This window comes from Clupea harengus, chromosome 2, assembly GCF_900700415.2.
Source record: "Clupea harengus chromosome 2, Ch_v2.0.2, whole genome shotgun sequence".
Classification (NCBI taxonomy): Eukaryota; Metazoa; Chordata; class Actinopteri; order Clupeiformes; family Clupeidae; genus Clupea; species Clupea harengus.
This window is the reverse complement of record NC_045153.1, coordinates 10,333,162-10,348,791: the sequence shown is the minus strand read 5'-3', so window position 1 is coordinate 10,348,791 and position 15,630 is coordinate 10,333,162. Positions and strand designations below refer to the sequence as shown.

At 47.0% G+C, this 15,630-nt stretch overlaps 1 protein-coding gene across 2 annotated transcripts in view; it reads right to left on the bottom strand.

The window, feature by feature from the left end:
- Positions 1-15,630, bottom strand: part of gli2a (GLI family zinc finger 2a) — a 101,501-nt gene that overhangs the window by 27,947 nt on the left and 57,924 nt on the right. Inside the window, exons 3-5 of one of the 2 annotated variants that reach the window (XM_031582297.2) lie at positions 14,582-14,684; positions 4,318-4,520; positions 100-318 (exon numbers count right to left, since the gene is read on the bottom strand). In XM_031582297.2, coding sequence (XP_031438157.1) covers positions 100-318; positions 4,318-4,520; positions 14,582-14,684 — 525 coding nt within the window. The remainder of the gene's footprint in view (positions 1-99; positions 319-4,317; positions 4,521-14,581; positions 14,685-15,630) is intronic. The other variant, XM_031582302.2, reaches the window with a different exon arrangement.

Here is a 15,630-nt window from a genome sequence, read left to right as displayed (position 1 = left end):
TGTGTGTGTGTGTGTGTGTGTGTGTGTGTGTGTGTGAGTGTATGCGTTTGCGTTTGCGTGTGCGTGTGTGTGTGTGCGCGTGTGTGCGTTCGTACTCACTGTCAACAGGGCTCATATAGTCTGGCAGATGTGCGGCGGCTGCGGCTGCTGCGGCTGCGGCGGCGGCTGCCCCGGTCTGCATGAGCAGCTCCCCGTAGGGGCTGCGGTGGCTGGCGGCCATCAGGTGGTAGTACTCCGCAGCGCTGGCCCCGGGGGGCGGGGGGGGCAGCCCGAACAGACCCCTCTCCTTTAGGTGCTCATGGGTGACTGCCGCTGCTACTGGGGGTCAACAAAGGTCAAAGTGACAGTCAGTATGACATTAAGGATTTATTCATTTTTATTAGTTTTTATTAGTTAAGTTGAGTCAAGATTAGTTGACTGTAGTTCATGAATTAGATAGTGCAACCCAAAAATCAAAACATGGCTTTATACGCTTGGGTATTTTTCAGCATGATGTGAAGACAATCTCACTGATAACTCTGATCACACTCAGCTGTAGGAAACACTTAAGGGTCAAGGGTCAACATGAGCCCCCCCCCCCACCAATCTCCCAAGGTCTTAGCGATCCCACAAACTAAATGTGAGATGTCTGACACCTTCTTACCAGAGGCATTTGGTCAGCTTATAAAAAAACTGCTTCTATGATTTTCATAAGCACAAACATACACACACACACACGCAAAAAACAGCAACATTTGGATTAGAAAGTGATGCTTACATCCCTTTAGTGTTTTCACAAATTTTCACATATTACAACCACTGCTGCTGGACAACCTCATCAAACTGTGGCATGGAGGTTAAGGCCTCTTAGCGCTCAGCGGTGACCACACACCGACACACAACCTTCACATTCCCACATTGTATCTCTCTCACCCATGTGCCGGTTAACGATAACGTTATGAGCAATAACGGCACACCTGTAACATAAACTAGGAGGTCTAAGAGGTGCTTATGGGGTCACAGCAGGAGCCAAGGGATGTGAGTCAGAGAGGGGCCTAAACGTGGCCTCTCTCTGATGGCCTGGCGGTTCTGACCGCAGGACGAGACCTCACAGGCTTTAAGAGCTGACTCACAAAGGGAGGGACGTGTTTGGGACGGGTTCTGTCACGGTTCAGTCGGGTGAATCACTCTGGCCCCGATGATGATGATGATGAGAGTAATGGGGAAGAGTGTGGGAGGGAGGGAGGGAGGGAGTGAGGGAGAGAGAGAGAGAGGAGAGAGAGAGACGGGAGGGAGAGAGAGAGGGAGAGAGAGAGGAAGGGAGTGAGGGAGCGAGAGGATGTGGCAGAGAGAGGAAGAAGGAGAAGCGATGAAGTAGAGGGGGAGATTGAGGAATGAAGGAAGAAGGAGAGATGTGTGTGTGTGTGTGTGTGTGGGGGGGGGGTATACTAGAAGTGTATCTGCCGGCATGCTAATTTAGTGTTCCTTTGGGCATTGACCATGACAGCACCCAAACATATGCACACACAGGGTTGTAAGTTGAGACAATACACCCACACACACACACACACACACACACACACACACACACACACACACACACACACACACAGACACAGACACAGACACACACACACACACACACAGACACACACACACACACACACACACACACACACACACACACACACACACACACATACACTAGATGTAGTTGAAAAGACCCCTTGAGCTCCAAGGCGATGTTGACTTTCACGTGTGTTAACACCTGCGGCAAGCCCACCGCAATTAAACACGTCAAGAGCAATGATAGCTGCAGATGAATGTGTTTTCCTTTCCTCCCTCCCAGCATGGAGAAGCCGTCCCATGTCCCCTACGCTTCCTCCTCCATGAGCTGGGGAAAGGGAACTGTGTCCTTTGTGTTTAATGTGTGCTTAATGTGTGAAAGTTACAGGCTGTGTGTGTGTGTGTGTGTGTGTGTGTGGTTGTGGGTTGGGGGGGGGGGGGGGGGGGTAAACTGTTATTCTGGTCTAGTGCCATAGCAGATCCATGAGGAACAACAACTGTGTTGTAAAATAAAAAAAAAAGAAGAAAGAAAGAGCGACAGAGGGAGAAAGCAGAGAGCAGACAGGCGCATGTTGGCGCTGGCGTAACCGTGGTGTTGTTTATTTTCTCCACGCTCGCTGGCCTGGGTAACCGCTCCTCTTCCCCTCTGTAGGACTTTGGCGTGTCAGTCGGATACAGAGGCAAGAGGGCGAGAACCTCACCACCACCACCCCCACCCCATTCCTTCACACACACACACACACACACACACACAACCTGCCTCACACACACACACAACCTACCTCGCACACCTGCAGGTCACTCAAGTAGCATCACATTATGAATATACATCTCTCTCTCCCTCCCTCCCTCTCTCTCTCTCTGTGTCTGTGTGTATCAGTGTGTGTGTATCAGTGTGTGTGTGTGTGTGTGTGTGTGTTTATCAGTGTGTATACTCTGTGAACCTGGCATCTACAGATTATGACCCGCAGATCCACACCAGATCTGTGTCCCCTTTCATGGCAGCCTCGGGTTCCCATCACCTCTGCGCCTATGCTGATTTTAAGCATCACTTCGTTTAACTTCATCTTCAAGTAGCTTTTGCATTCGAGTAGTAAAAAAGGTTTGACAGACGTAAACGGTAAATACAGTTTCCCATGAAGATCGACATGCCCATTACAGCCCGTAAAAGTGTGTGTTTGTTTTTCGTAAACATGCTTGATTCTGAGGTGGGAGTAATTGCACCCCCCCAGCACTGACCCCCCCAACCACGCGGGGGGGGGGGGGGGGGGGGGCAGACTTTTCCAGGCTCCCATGTCAGGAGGCACATGTAAGCCCTCATGTGTTCCTCACCTCACCTTAATTACCTTGCATGCCGCCACGCTCGCTTGCCGTTTAATCACTGACACCATCTCTTCCGCATTGCTTACTTAACTGTAAAAGCACAAACCCATTACTGCCAACAGACTGTGCCGAGTGATTTATCTGCGGCCAGGGCTGCTCGTCCCAACCTGTTATTGTAAATCGGGGTTGTGAGGACAGTGTTGTCAACGTGGGACTTCCAAACTCAAGGGGGGAACGTTCTCACATGTGTTTTTTTTTTTCTTTCTTTCTTTTCAAATCCACTCTGCCGTACTTTACACTATGCGCCCACAACGTAATAACGTTAAGAAAAGAAAGATTTCAAGAAAACCGCAGATGATAAAAAAAACAAAAACAAACAGAGGAGTTTTAAGTTTCGCAAGCACATTTGGTGGAAGTGCGTTAGGTCGTTTAATGCACTGTGGTGGTGGCGGCGGTGGAACCGGGGGGGTCTCTGTGTAAACCTATCCTGTTGCCCTTGCCGCCTGAGGCTTTTGTAGTTTGGCCGTGTTTATAAGACAAAGAGCTGTTAGCCCGGCCTTGCTTCACTGCACCCCTGGCCTCTCCTCGCAGCTCACCTCGCAAATGTAACGTTTGTGTATAACTATAAATCCATTAACACTCATAGTTGACTCTGGTGACATTAGGGAGATGGGGAGAATTGTCGACTCTGTTAGTTTTATGTGGAGTTTTGTACAGAGTGGTGGTCCTTCTTTAGACGTTGTATACATACCACTGCGAGGCAGGTCATCTGCCGGACAATGAGACGCTGATGAAAAGGATAAGCTTTTCTTTTAAAAACTAATTTATAACTTCAGACAGCCAAATCCTGTCTGACTAATTTGGCAAGTGCTTGCATGTGTGTGTGTGTGTGTGTGTGTGTATGTGTGTGTGGACACTATATGTGTACATGTATGTGTGTGTGCTGTGCGGTGCATATGCTGTGCTTTGTGTGTGCGTGTGTGTGTGTGCGCTGTGTTAGTGTGTTTGTGTGTGTGTGTGTGTGTGTGTGCGCACTGTGCTGTGCTGTGTGTGTGTGTGTGTGTGTGTGCATGTGCGCCGTGTGAGTGTGTGTGTGTGTTTGTGTGTATGCTGTGTGAGTGTGTGTGGTGTGCTTTATATGTTTGTGTGCTGTGTGTGTGTGTTTGTGTGTATGCTGTGTGTATGCGTGTGTGTGTGTGCTGTGTGTGTGTGTTTGTGTGTATGCTGTGTGTATGCGTGTGTGTGTGTGTGTGTGTGTGTGTGTGTGTGTGTGAGTGTGTGTGTGTGTGTGTGTGTGTATGCTGTGTGTGTGTGTGTGTGTGTGTGTGTGTGTGTGTGTGTGTGTGTGTGTGAGTGTGTGTGTATATGCTGTGTTTGTGTGTATGCTGTGTGTGTGTGTGTGTGTGAGTGTGTGTGTATACTGTTTGATATATTTTCCCAGTGCCTCACCGTCTGCGGGGCTGAGGCCCCTGGCGGCGGAGATCATAGAGAGGGTGGGGCTGGAGTGGACGGAGCGCAGGTAGTGCTCCACGTGGGGGCTGACGTAGGGGTGCGGGGGGCTGAAGGGAGACTCCCCCGTGGCCGCCGCGTGAGGGGAGAGGCGGATGAGAGACACGTCCGACATGACAGGACTGCCGGTTAAACCTGGAGGCCTGCAGAGGGAGAGAGAGATAGAGAGAGATAGAGAGGGGGGGGGGGGGGGGGAGATGGACACGTTTTAGACATTTTAATTAAGACCGTATTCAGCCTTCATAACAAATATCACAATTAATTCGCCAATTTTGAGATCAGACAGAGTGACAGACACTGACAGACAGGGACACTTGCAGCACAGACAGAGGAGACACAGACATAGAACACATAGACAGAGGAGACATAGACAGAGAGGACAGACAGAGGAGACAGACAGAGAGGACATAGACAGAGAGGACAGACAGAGAGGACAGACAGAGGAGACATAGAGAGAGAGGACATAGACAGATGAGACATAGAACACATAGACAGAGAAGACAGACAGAGAAGACATAGACAGAGAAGACAGACAGAGGAGACATAGAACACATAGACAGAGGAGACAGACAGAGGAGACATAGACAGAGAGGACAGACAGAGGAGACATAGAACACATAGACAGAGGAGACATAGACAGAGAGGACATAGACAGAGGAGACATAGAACACACAGACAGAGAAGACAGACAGAGGAGACATAGAACACATAGACAGAGAGGACATAGACAGAGAGGACAGACAGAGGAGACATAGAACACATAGACAGAGGAGACATAGACAGAGAGGACAGACAGATGAGACATAGAACACATAGACATAGAACACATAGACAGAGAAGACAGACAGAGAGGACACAGACAGAGAGGACATAGACAGAGGAGACATAGACAGAGAGGACATAGAGGACATAGACAGAGGAGACATAGACAGAGAGGACACAGACAGAGAAGACATAGACAGAGAGGACAGACAGAGGAGACACAGACAGAGAGGACATAGAGGACATAGACAGAGGAGACATAGACAGAGAAGACAGACAGAGAAGACATAGACAGAGAGGACAGACAGAGGAGACACAGACAGAGAGGACATAGACAGAGAGGACAGACAGAGGAGACATAGACAGAGAGGACATAGACAGAGAGGACAGACAGAGAGGACAGACAGAGAGGACATAGACAGAGAGGACAGACAGAGAGGACATAGACAGAGAGCAACAGGAGCAAAGCTGATGGACACTAGTGAGAAATAGCATGGGAAGGAAAGGGAGGGGAGGAGAGGGTAAAATGCGGCCATTTCCGGTAAGTGCGCAACTTGCCGTGTTGGATTTGAGACAACTGTACCCTGTCGAAATTCACGCACTACACAAGTGAGTATAGTGTCAACAGTGTACTATATCAAATAGTTACTGACAGAAGTATCTGGAATGAGAGAAAGAGACAGGGGGAAGGAAAGATAGCAAACTCCTCCCAAAAGAAGAAGAGGAGGAGAAGGAAGAACAAGAGAGAGAGAGCAAACTCCTCCCAAAAGAAGAAGAGGAGGAGAAGGAAGAACAAGAGAGAGAGAGCAAACTCCTCCCAAAAGAAGAAGAGGAGAAGGAAGAAGAAGAGAGAGAGCAAACTCCTCCCAAAAGAAGAAGAGGAGGAGAAGGAAGAACAAGAGAGAGAGAGCAAACTCCTCCCAAAAGAAGAGGAGGAGAAGGAAGAACAAGAGAGAGAGCAAACTCCTCCCAAAAGAAGAGGAAGAGGAGAAGGACACAAACATGAAACCCACTTCAGTGTATTTTATAATCAGTATATTTATTCATTCGATTACACAGTTTATATCCGTGCTAAACAAAAGTCTGCAACAGAGAGTTGTCTTGGTTTCTAAACAAAAACCTAGATGGGCTCTGGAGCTACCTTTGCACAAAAACACTGCAGAATTGAGGATGGAAGTTAACCGTAAAGTTTGTAAAAAAAAATGCTATGAAACAATAAATGGGTTTTCGCAAAATCGGTGAAAATGAAAATGAAACATGAAACCCAGTTCAGGGTGTTTCATTCAGTGTGTTATGTTTACCAACCATGACTACCAACTCGTAAACCCTCTTAATGTCAGGCTACTTGCACGAGAGCGTTTAGCTCATCCCTGCAAAACACCATCCTTGGATGACATTTGTTTGAATCTTCGGGGCTATTTATGAGGCCAAACAACACAGGGCAACCGTGAAATCCAGAGAGAAGACCCATCTCGCAGTTCTAAGTTTGGTCCGCTTCGACCACGGTGAATGTTTACTAGACAGTCCCTGAGACTCCATGGTTCTCTTGGCCCCTGAGGTAATGTGGCCCCTGAAGAGGCAGAGTCATCCTTGTTTTTTTGAAGTGCACTGCAGCCCTTTGATGTGGAGCCACGCAGAGCTTGTAAATCCACGCTGACACCGAGGGGATTTTAGTATCGGACGGCTCTCCGCACGTCACATCTGCTACGCTAACAGCGCACACACTCTGGGAGTCTACCTGGGAGGCCGCGCAGTGAAGGGTTTTCAGTTGTCAGAGGAATCAAATGCATTTTTGAAACCATTTGCTCCCTGTCTCTCCCTCTTTCTTCACCTGGGTCTCTCAAACTATTGTCAGTCTGTGTTCTTCGACTGTTTTGAAATATTATCATTTCTTCTTCTTCTTCTTCTTAAGGCCTGGGGCAGTGAGCAAGTTTAGACAAAGGGCATTACACACTATATCGATATGAGTCACACACACACACACACACACACACACACACACACACACACACACACATTTCCATCAGTGTTACAATGCAACAGTCTTACAACCCTTCAGATAGGACTGTTTACTTGCAAAGCAAGAGTCCAAAGAAAACTCAAACTTGTGAGAAGCATGGGAGGAGACGGGAGTGCTAGCAAGTAGGCTAAAAACCCTGGGTGCTAGCGTCTGTCGCCAGCATGTCTCTTAAGGCGTTGGGGAGTGAGGATTACTCACTGCACAGCACTGGACCCGCTGGCTACCTCTACATTCTCCCTCCCTAAACCCCACTCCCATTCGGGGTCACAGCACCAATGTAACCTGCCTTGTGTGAACAAGCACGGTCCTGCACTGGAATTGAACTCGCAAGCTCAGGCATAGGAGGCAGGCATGCTAGCAAGGAGGCTAAAACCCATGGGCGCTAGCGTCTGCAGCTGGCGCGTCGTGTACAGAAAAACTGAAATCTCCTGATTGCAAGTCTCCATCTCTTATCATAGCTAATTATAAGGTAATAAAAGACTGACCACTCACACTAGAAAAGCACTCAGAGCCTTTCCAAGCTTCTATCCTACACTAGTCGCTAGTTTACTAGTGACAGGCTGTGTTGCTGGTACTTGTGTACTTGTGTGCTTGTACTGTAACAATAAAGGACTACTACTGGCATATGAAGGCTACAATCTGTTTTGAGAAGCACACGTCACACAGTGTCAAAACAAAAGCAGCATAGTATTCGTCATCTCACTCTATTTGTAACTATTTGTTACTCACACACACACACACACACACACACACACACACACACACACACACACACACACACATGGACCAGCTGTGTGAAGGAGATGCAGCCAAAATACGATGAGTTATTGTACTGTACGTGCTGTGGCAAAAAAGTAGAACATTCGTTTTTTTGTGTTGTTCTTTAAAGCAAATGAGAGTATTTAAAGACAAGGAGTGGCCCAGAAAGACCCTACTTAATCACTGTCAGTTTAAGTGACCTCACACAGCTGTTGCACGCTTATTCTCATGGCATATTCTAGACCTCTGATAAAACGCCACTTGCACAACGGCCGTCGATGTTTCATAGAGTGCTCCTTTGGCGAGGTCTTTTTGGCAAACAAATGAAATGAAGTAAAATCATCATGCTGTGGTTCATTCAAATGACGGTGTCCTGAAAAGGCCGGCCTTCCTGAAAGCCATCCAGAGAGGCAGAGAAGATCGTTAAAAACTCAAGCAATCCGGTTTTCTAACTGTGATTGAGTTTTTCGCCAGGTCTTATGAGGGCTTCATCTGAAAGGTGCTGCTCAGATTCGAGGGAGGTTGTGTGTGTGAGAGTGTGCATGTGCATGTGTGTGTGTAGTGTGTGTGTGTGGTGTGTATGTGTGTGGTGTCTCAGTGTGTGTGTGTGTGTGTGTGTGTGAGTGTCTCAGTGTGTGTGTGTGTGTGTGTGTGTGTGTGTGTGTGTGTGTGGACTTGGCAAGGTCTCTCCTCTCCTCAAGAACCTCATTTATACAGGCTCTGTGTGGAAGGCCTGCACGTTAAACCCAGCGCCTTGCTTGGTTTCCAGTAAACGCCTGCAGACTACCAGGCTTGTCCTCAGGCCAACTTTCTGCCATCGGCGCCCTGCTCAAGGATGGGAGCATGAAGAGGGGCTCTGTTCAGGCCGAGTTGAGAGAAAACAGGCACCCCATACACAAAACATGCCCCCTTCTCTTCGGAGCTGGTGGAGGCTGGGGGGAGAGCTTCACCCTCCCGACGCTTGAGGTTTTAGCGAATCGGAGCTGGAACGGCCTTATCTGCCTGCGTGAGTTATTGCCGATCGTGTTGGCATTTTGGGGCTTTTCCCTCTTCGCCCTGGGTAGTGCTCTTTAATATTCGGCCGCGGTCTTCCTGGCTAGCCTCCACAGAGAGGGTTCGCTGGGGTCAGCGGTGGGCTCTGTGGTAATGTGACTGTGAAGAACCTGAGTGGATAATAGGATTCTAGAACGCTACAAAAGAAGCATTTGTGGAGTGAGTCGAGTGCCTTCTGAATGCAGTGCTTATAGCTTAACTCATATGGACAATGCCCTGTAGTGTTAAATAGAAGACCTATAAAACAATTTACGCATTTTTATCGCATTATTTCATTTTAAATAAATGTCCATAATTTTGCCTGATGGCATGATGATATTGTATACTATGACTATATGTTTTGCTTGGTGTCCACTGATGTCAACTGAATAAATTGATTAATTAATATAAATATATATACACACTGAACAGGCATCTCCATTTGTTTTTTGTGGCAGCCCATTCACGGTCGCTGAAGCCTAAAGCGCAAACCCAGCCGTGATACATAGGTTTGTCTGGCCTCTTGTTTTCCAGTATTTAGTCTGTGACCGCAGAAAATGACAACAGACATGTTCGCACATACTACACAAATCAAAATAATTACTGAGAATGCGCTTGAGCCTCCAATAATAAGGTGTAATTTACAACCTCACCTGTCAGATAGGAAGAATTGGGAGGCCCCCCTCTGACAACTACCATTATTGAGAGCTTGTCGTTCCACCTTCTCTTTGACAAGACGTTACTTGAACATTTCTTTTTTCCTCCCTCCCTGAGAGGCTTTAGTCACGGACGGAGCATGTCAGGAGAGCGGACTGGAGACTCGACTCCTAATCAGCACCTGTCATTTGCACAGAATTCCATCATGGCTGCATGGGTGGCTTTGGTTGAGATGTTACAGGACACAAATAACAGCCTTGATTTTATGAGTGTATTATCAGAAGGGGGGAACAGGAAGGAGTCTGCTACTCGGGCCTTATTGCTCGGAGCATTTAATATTTGTAATTGTCGTCTGGCAGACGTGTACTTAGCGGCTTATAGCGGTGACTCAAAATTTCTCTGGGTTTCTATTATGTCATCTGTTGTGACAGTGTGCTGTTGATTTCTACAGTGCTGTAGTTGTCTTAGTCCTCAGGGAGGCCTTCTGTCTAACCTTTATGGCCACAAATCCTGCATAGGAAAGCCTCTAAGAACACAGTTCACCTACACTAGAGGGGTTTCATCCTATCTGTGGCCAGGAACCAGGAACCCAAGTGGCCTTTCAGACAGGAACTGCGGAAGGTGACAGTGTAGAATTGCATTTTTTTGCTCTTGTTTGTTTTGTTCAACCTCCTCTCCCAAATCAGTCTCTGTGTATCCAGTTTTAAAATGGATTGCTGCCATCCCCCGCCAGAACACGTTTGTAGTTGCCTGGCCTGGCCTGTTCCCCACTGGCTTGCGGGATGAATTATGATGTGACACGCTCGTCTGTGCTCCTGGTCAGATGCTCGGATTGAGATAAATGACTCCTGTCTCCATGGAGACGGAAATGAGCTTCCCACGGTAGTTTTTTGAGATCAGCCCTGAAGTTGAGGCGCACAATTAAGAAACTCTAGGAAGGCTGTTCTAAGGAATACTGCAACACAACCAAAAAGATAGTAACCTAGAAAACAAATTGTCTGAGCTTGTCACCATCCATACACTATTCGCCGTATTCTCTCAATACCATGCATCATCGTCTGTGAAATTTAAAACAAACAAAACATTAACACCCGAATTATGAGACCTACATGTTTACTGAAAATAAAAAGTTGTTAACACTCTTAAATCTCCAAAAAACAGGGACGAAAACTAAATCCCCACAATGCAGTTCAAGTTAGTTTGTAGGAGAAAAAATGCCCCATGATGGATAGACTGCTTTGCGAAGTGGACCGCATCTGTTAGCACAGAGAGGCGGTGTGGTGCTCAAAGCTCTGGAATAATTTCAGCCTTGTGCGGCAGTTCCAAACGACTTCCCCCCCCCGAAAGAAAAATACCAGTGCAACTACGAGGAAGAATCTGTTTTTCTCGTTCGTTCTGTTGTCGTTGAGGTTTCTGGGAACGGAAAAACAGGATTTTGGACGCTAATTACGCCGTTAGCATGTTGGCAGGCAAATGCTACCCCGGGCCCAGTGTGGAAGTGGCACGTCCTGAACGACTTTTTAGTATTCTCACTCTCGTGTCCTGAGAAGATCTGTGTGCAGTGCAGGCACAGATGCTGTTTCAATACCACCACATTTGGACCGAAACACTTATAGACGAGTAAAGTGCATATACAAGTGTATGTACAGTCTGCATATGTTAAGAGTCCCAGTAACTTACAGTTAGAGGACAATGTTCGGGAGTAAATCAGAGAAAAATAAATAAATAAGTGAAAATGTATTTGCCATTTCTATTTTCTTTTATGAAACCCAGACAGACAAAAGTTCCAGGCAAGGGCAAGCACGCTGTTACGAAACCCTGAATTTTCTTGACGATAAACATCTTTTGTTTTTCGGTTAAGCAGGACCACTGCCAAAGAATGCAACCTGCAATTTATTTAGACCTTGCACTACTGAACACTATATAAAACTATGAGTTACATGCACTTAAACTTGATTTGGACTGAAGTCCCTCCTAGTTAAATGTAAAGATATATATACCAATATACAGCCCATCACTCCCTAATACTGTAATACTAAACTGGGATAGTGTGGTGTGTCTGCAGTGGCTCTTAACTCACTCAATTTGACCAGAGACAGTGAGACAAGGCTGGAAACCGTCTCCCCCGGTTACCTCACATGGCCTTTAAGGTTCTTGTGGTCCATGTCTCTTAAACCCTGCGCTTGTTCTTGAAGAAGCCATTTCTGGAGATGAGTCAATGGAAAGTTCTGCAAGGACCAGACTAGAGGGGTAGAGTCAGGGGAGTGAGTCAGAGGCAGAGGCCTTGGTTTTAGGAGGTGATCTGGTGGTCTCACGCTGTGAGCCTTGGAAATGACGAGGAATCACAGACTTATTTATTACTCTACCGGGGAGACCACACCGAAAGCCAACCCAAGTAGAATACGACTCCCAGAATGAGCCTGGTAGACCATATCAGGGAAGTTTGGCCTCACTCGACGATCATTTCAAATTCTCAAACCTAAAACATTCAACGAGACAACCTGAGCAAACATTAGATGTGTGCTAAGCCATCGTACTCTGGTGAATTTATTCAGAATATCGGAACGTCCGTGGAACACGTTAACTATTATTGCGTTACTCCTTCCCCTGATTAAATCTCCATTATTAGTTGTCATTGTTTATTGTTTGTTTGTTTGTTTATAGCACCATCTTGACAGAGGCAGAGAAAAACTGTTCCTGTCATCCTCTGCAGATACTAACGGCCAGTGCTACTCTGCTGCTTAAAATAATGACTACATCAAAGCAAATTCTCTGAAAAAAAAGTCCCAGGACAGTACGGTGGCGCAGTTATTCGGGATAGGACAGGGAGCCAGAGCCCAGGTAGCATCCATCTTGTCTTGAGGAAAATGAGTCTCGGCGCAGCCCTCCCTCGGATGACAACGGTGACAAAAGGCCCCAGCCGTTCATTACGCTACATGCAAACAGTGATGGAGGAGGGAGGGGGAGAACGCCGAGCTGTCATGTTCGGCAATCACGCCACGGACCCCGCGCGACATGGCACTGCCAATGGATAACAAAGCAGCCCCCAAGCCCGGCCCGACAAATGACACCGCAGTTAATTTGCCCGCGCCACGCTACATGTAATTAGGTGAATTTGGCGCAGGCGGCGGCAAAGACAGCTAGATCAAGGCTTTGATGAATTGGGAGGCCACTGTCAAGATCAAGTCACATTAATCAAAGCGGGGAGAGGAGAGCGCACGCGAGGAGTCTGTTTTCTCTCTCCTCTCCCCCTGCTTTTCTGGGGCCTGGTGATAAATAGCTTACACCGCTGCCAGACACATAATATGTATCACGATCAAATCTGTGAATTTTAAAAGCGGCTGGCCCAGGCTCCACAATGCGATTGATTGGGCTGGGAGGCCTTTTCTGTATTGGTTTGTTTTTTAGTGATAAACTATCAAGAGTTGATTATTTTAACACGATCAAAATAGTTTTGTCAATACAAATGAATACAGCGAAGATTCTTCACACGGCCCGGCTTTTACTCTTGTGGAAATTGGCATTAAAGAGGGGCGTTCGAGTCACTAAAACCTTAATAAGATTTTGACTTGGCCCATACAAAACACTGTTTGCTTTATACGGCATATCCTAAGTCCCAGTCAACAGCAGACAATTACTGGAGGATTTCCTTGTAATTACTAAACAAGCAAACACAACACAACCCCCCTTCCACACACACACACACACACACACACACACACACACACACACACACACAGGAAGAGCAGCTATCTGCTTTCAATCCTGTCTCTGTCCTTCCTGTTAAGCGGTTGTCCGTTCATGCCCACACACTGGAGTAGGTGTGTGTGTGTGTGTGTGTGTGTGTGTGTGTGTGTGTGTTTGTGTGTGTGTGTGTGTGTGTGAGCGGCCCTGTGTGGTAAGAAGAATCCCTTTCCCTGTGATCGCCTCTCTGGTGTAGAGAAAAGGATGTCTGCTGGCAGCGATCCCTGCGTTTCATGCCGGGGCCAGGATCGCAAAGCTGTCCTGGCGCTGTGAAATACTAGCAGGGCCGAGCTTCTCTCTACGAGCGGAAATGTTCGACATTCTATTTAACCCCACACTAAACAGGCCCGCTCCTACCCCCCTCCTCTCCGCCTGTCCTTCTAATCCTTTGTCTCATCTGTCTTTGATATTGCGCTGGCTGGGGCCGGGGATGTTGCACTGCGTTTGGAAAGGACCCCATGATCAGCATGTATGCCTCACAGAGGCATAGGCATAGGCAAAGGAATCTCACTGCACTTGGACTGTAATGTACTGTAACCTGGTAATAAGACTGGATATATTCACTCTTAAAAAATGCTGCTGTACTTTCTTAAGACTGCATCCACACTAAGTCAAAGTAATTGAAGATATATCCCTAAATTTGATAGACAGAGCATCACTGAATGCATTTAGCGTGTCATGTTTGTGTTGGTGTCTCGAGGACAAACTTTCTTCAGCGCCATGGCAACCATACGTCATAGTTTCTGAAACTCTCCACTTTTTCCTGTCCACACTACATTGCGAAGCTGGCGTTTTTTGAAAAGTATCGTTTTCGGTTTTTGGAAAGAGCTGTTTGAGTTTGGACAGAAGGGCTGAAACGGAGAAATAATTATGCATTTTCAAATGTACCGTGGACAGGCCTTCAATGCATTCTGTTCAAGAGAATGCTCACGTGTTCTATTCTAGAAATGCCACAGGAAGCATTCGGTTCTGGAAAATAGCAACATGGGTGAACGTTGCATTGTGTGGGTGTTCGATTTTTGTATGGACTTGTGCACTCAAATAAAGAAGGGTTTGAGGGACAGTGCTTAACACTCCCCAGTGACGGACCACTTCAACTTTGCTCTCTTTTGTGTCGAGAGAGACTGTCAGCCACTGCAGGTCCATCCATGCCTGCGAGTCGCAACATGTTCAAAGGGAGAGGAGGAGGAGGAGGAACGTGGGAGAGAGACACTAGGTGCTCAGACTTACCCATGCATGCCGTGGAGAGGGTGCGGCTCGTAATGGTATCTTCCCTCGTGGTGGCGGATGTCGATCGGGATGGGCGCATGGAACGTCGGGAAGATGTGTGGAGCTGGGAGAGCGGAGAAAGAAACAGACAGACAGACAGAGAGAAAGAGAGGGAGGAGAGAGAGAGAGAGAGAGAGAGAGAGAGAAGGGGAAAAAAGAGAGAGTGACTTCAAATGAAATATATGTCTGATTTTCAAATCTATTTCAAAGGAGTGCAGGAAATGTAAAAAGCTACAATAGTGCAAACATGAATTTCAGAGGCGACTGGGGCGTTTTGTGCGAGCCATTGGCAGCATCACACAGGAGAGGGGGATAAATAAATAATCAAAGTGATCTGGAGAGGAGAGGAGAGGAGAGGAGACATGAGAGAGAGCCAACTGGGCCTCAGACAGAGACCTGCGGTGAGCAGCGCTTTGAACTGGGGAGGGGAGGATGGAGAGAATCAAGGAGAAGGGCAGCCCTAACACAAACAGACACGACAGAAATGGGAGCGTGCTACTCTCTCTCTCTTTCTCCCTCTCTCCCTCTCTCTCTTTCTCCCTCTCTTTCTTTCCTTCTGTCCCTGTGCACTGATCCCTCTTTGACAACCGTGCCTTTCCATGAGATACACAGCTAGCCAGAGACATAGTTAAATAGTCTTGAAGTGCAGTAGTCAGAAAAGTAAGTGTAATAATACATATGCTGTGTTCAAACTACAGTTTTCATAAAACTGTTTAAGGTGGGCCACTTAGTATGCATCAGACAGACATTCGGTTTTTGCCTGAATGAATCAATGAACTGAAAATTGTATCCCTATTGATGATCTTGTGGACTATTCACTGCTCAAAAATCTATTATTTGGCAAGCTTTGAATCAAATGTGTCATTTCACTGCCTAAGCAGGAAGTTGTTCATTAAAAACAGGACACATCTCAACTAGAGATGCATTTACCGCAAGCATACAATTGTGAGAGTGTGATAACATCGCAGCATGAAGGGACCTTGATATTTCTTCCTCTAAGCAAGCGACGT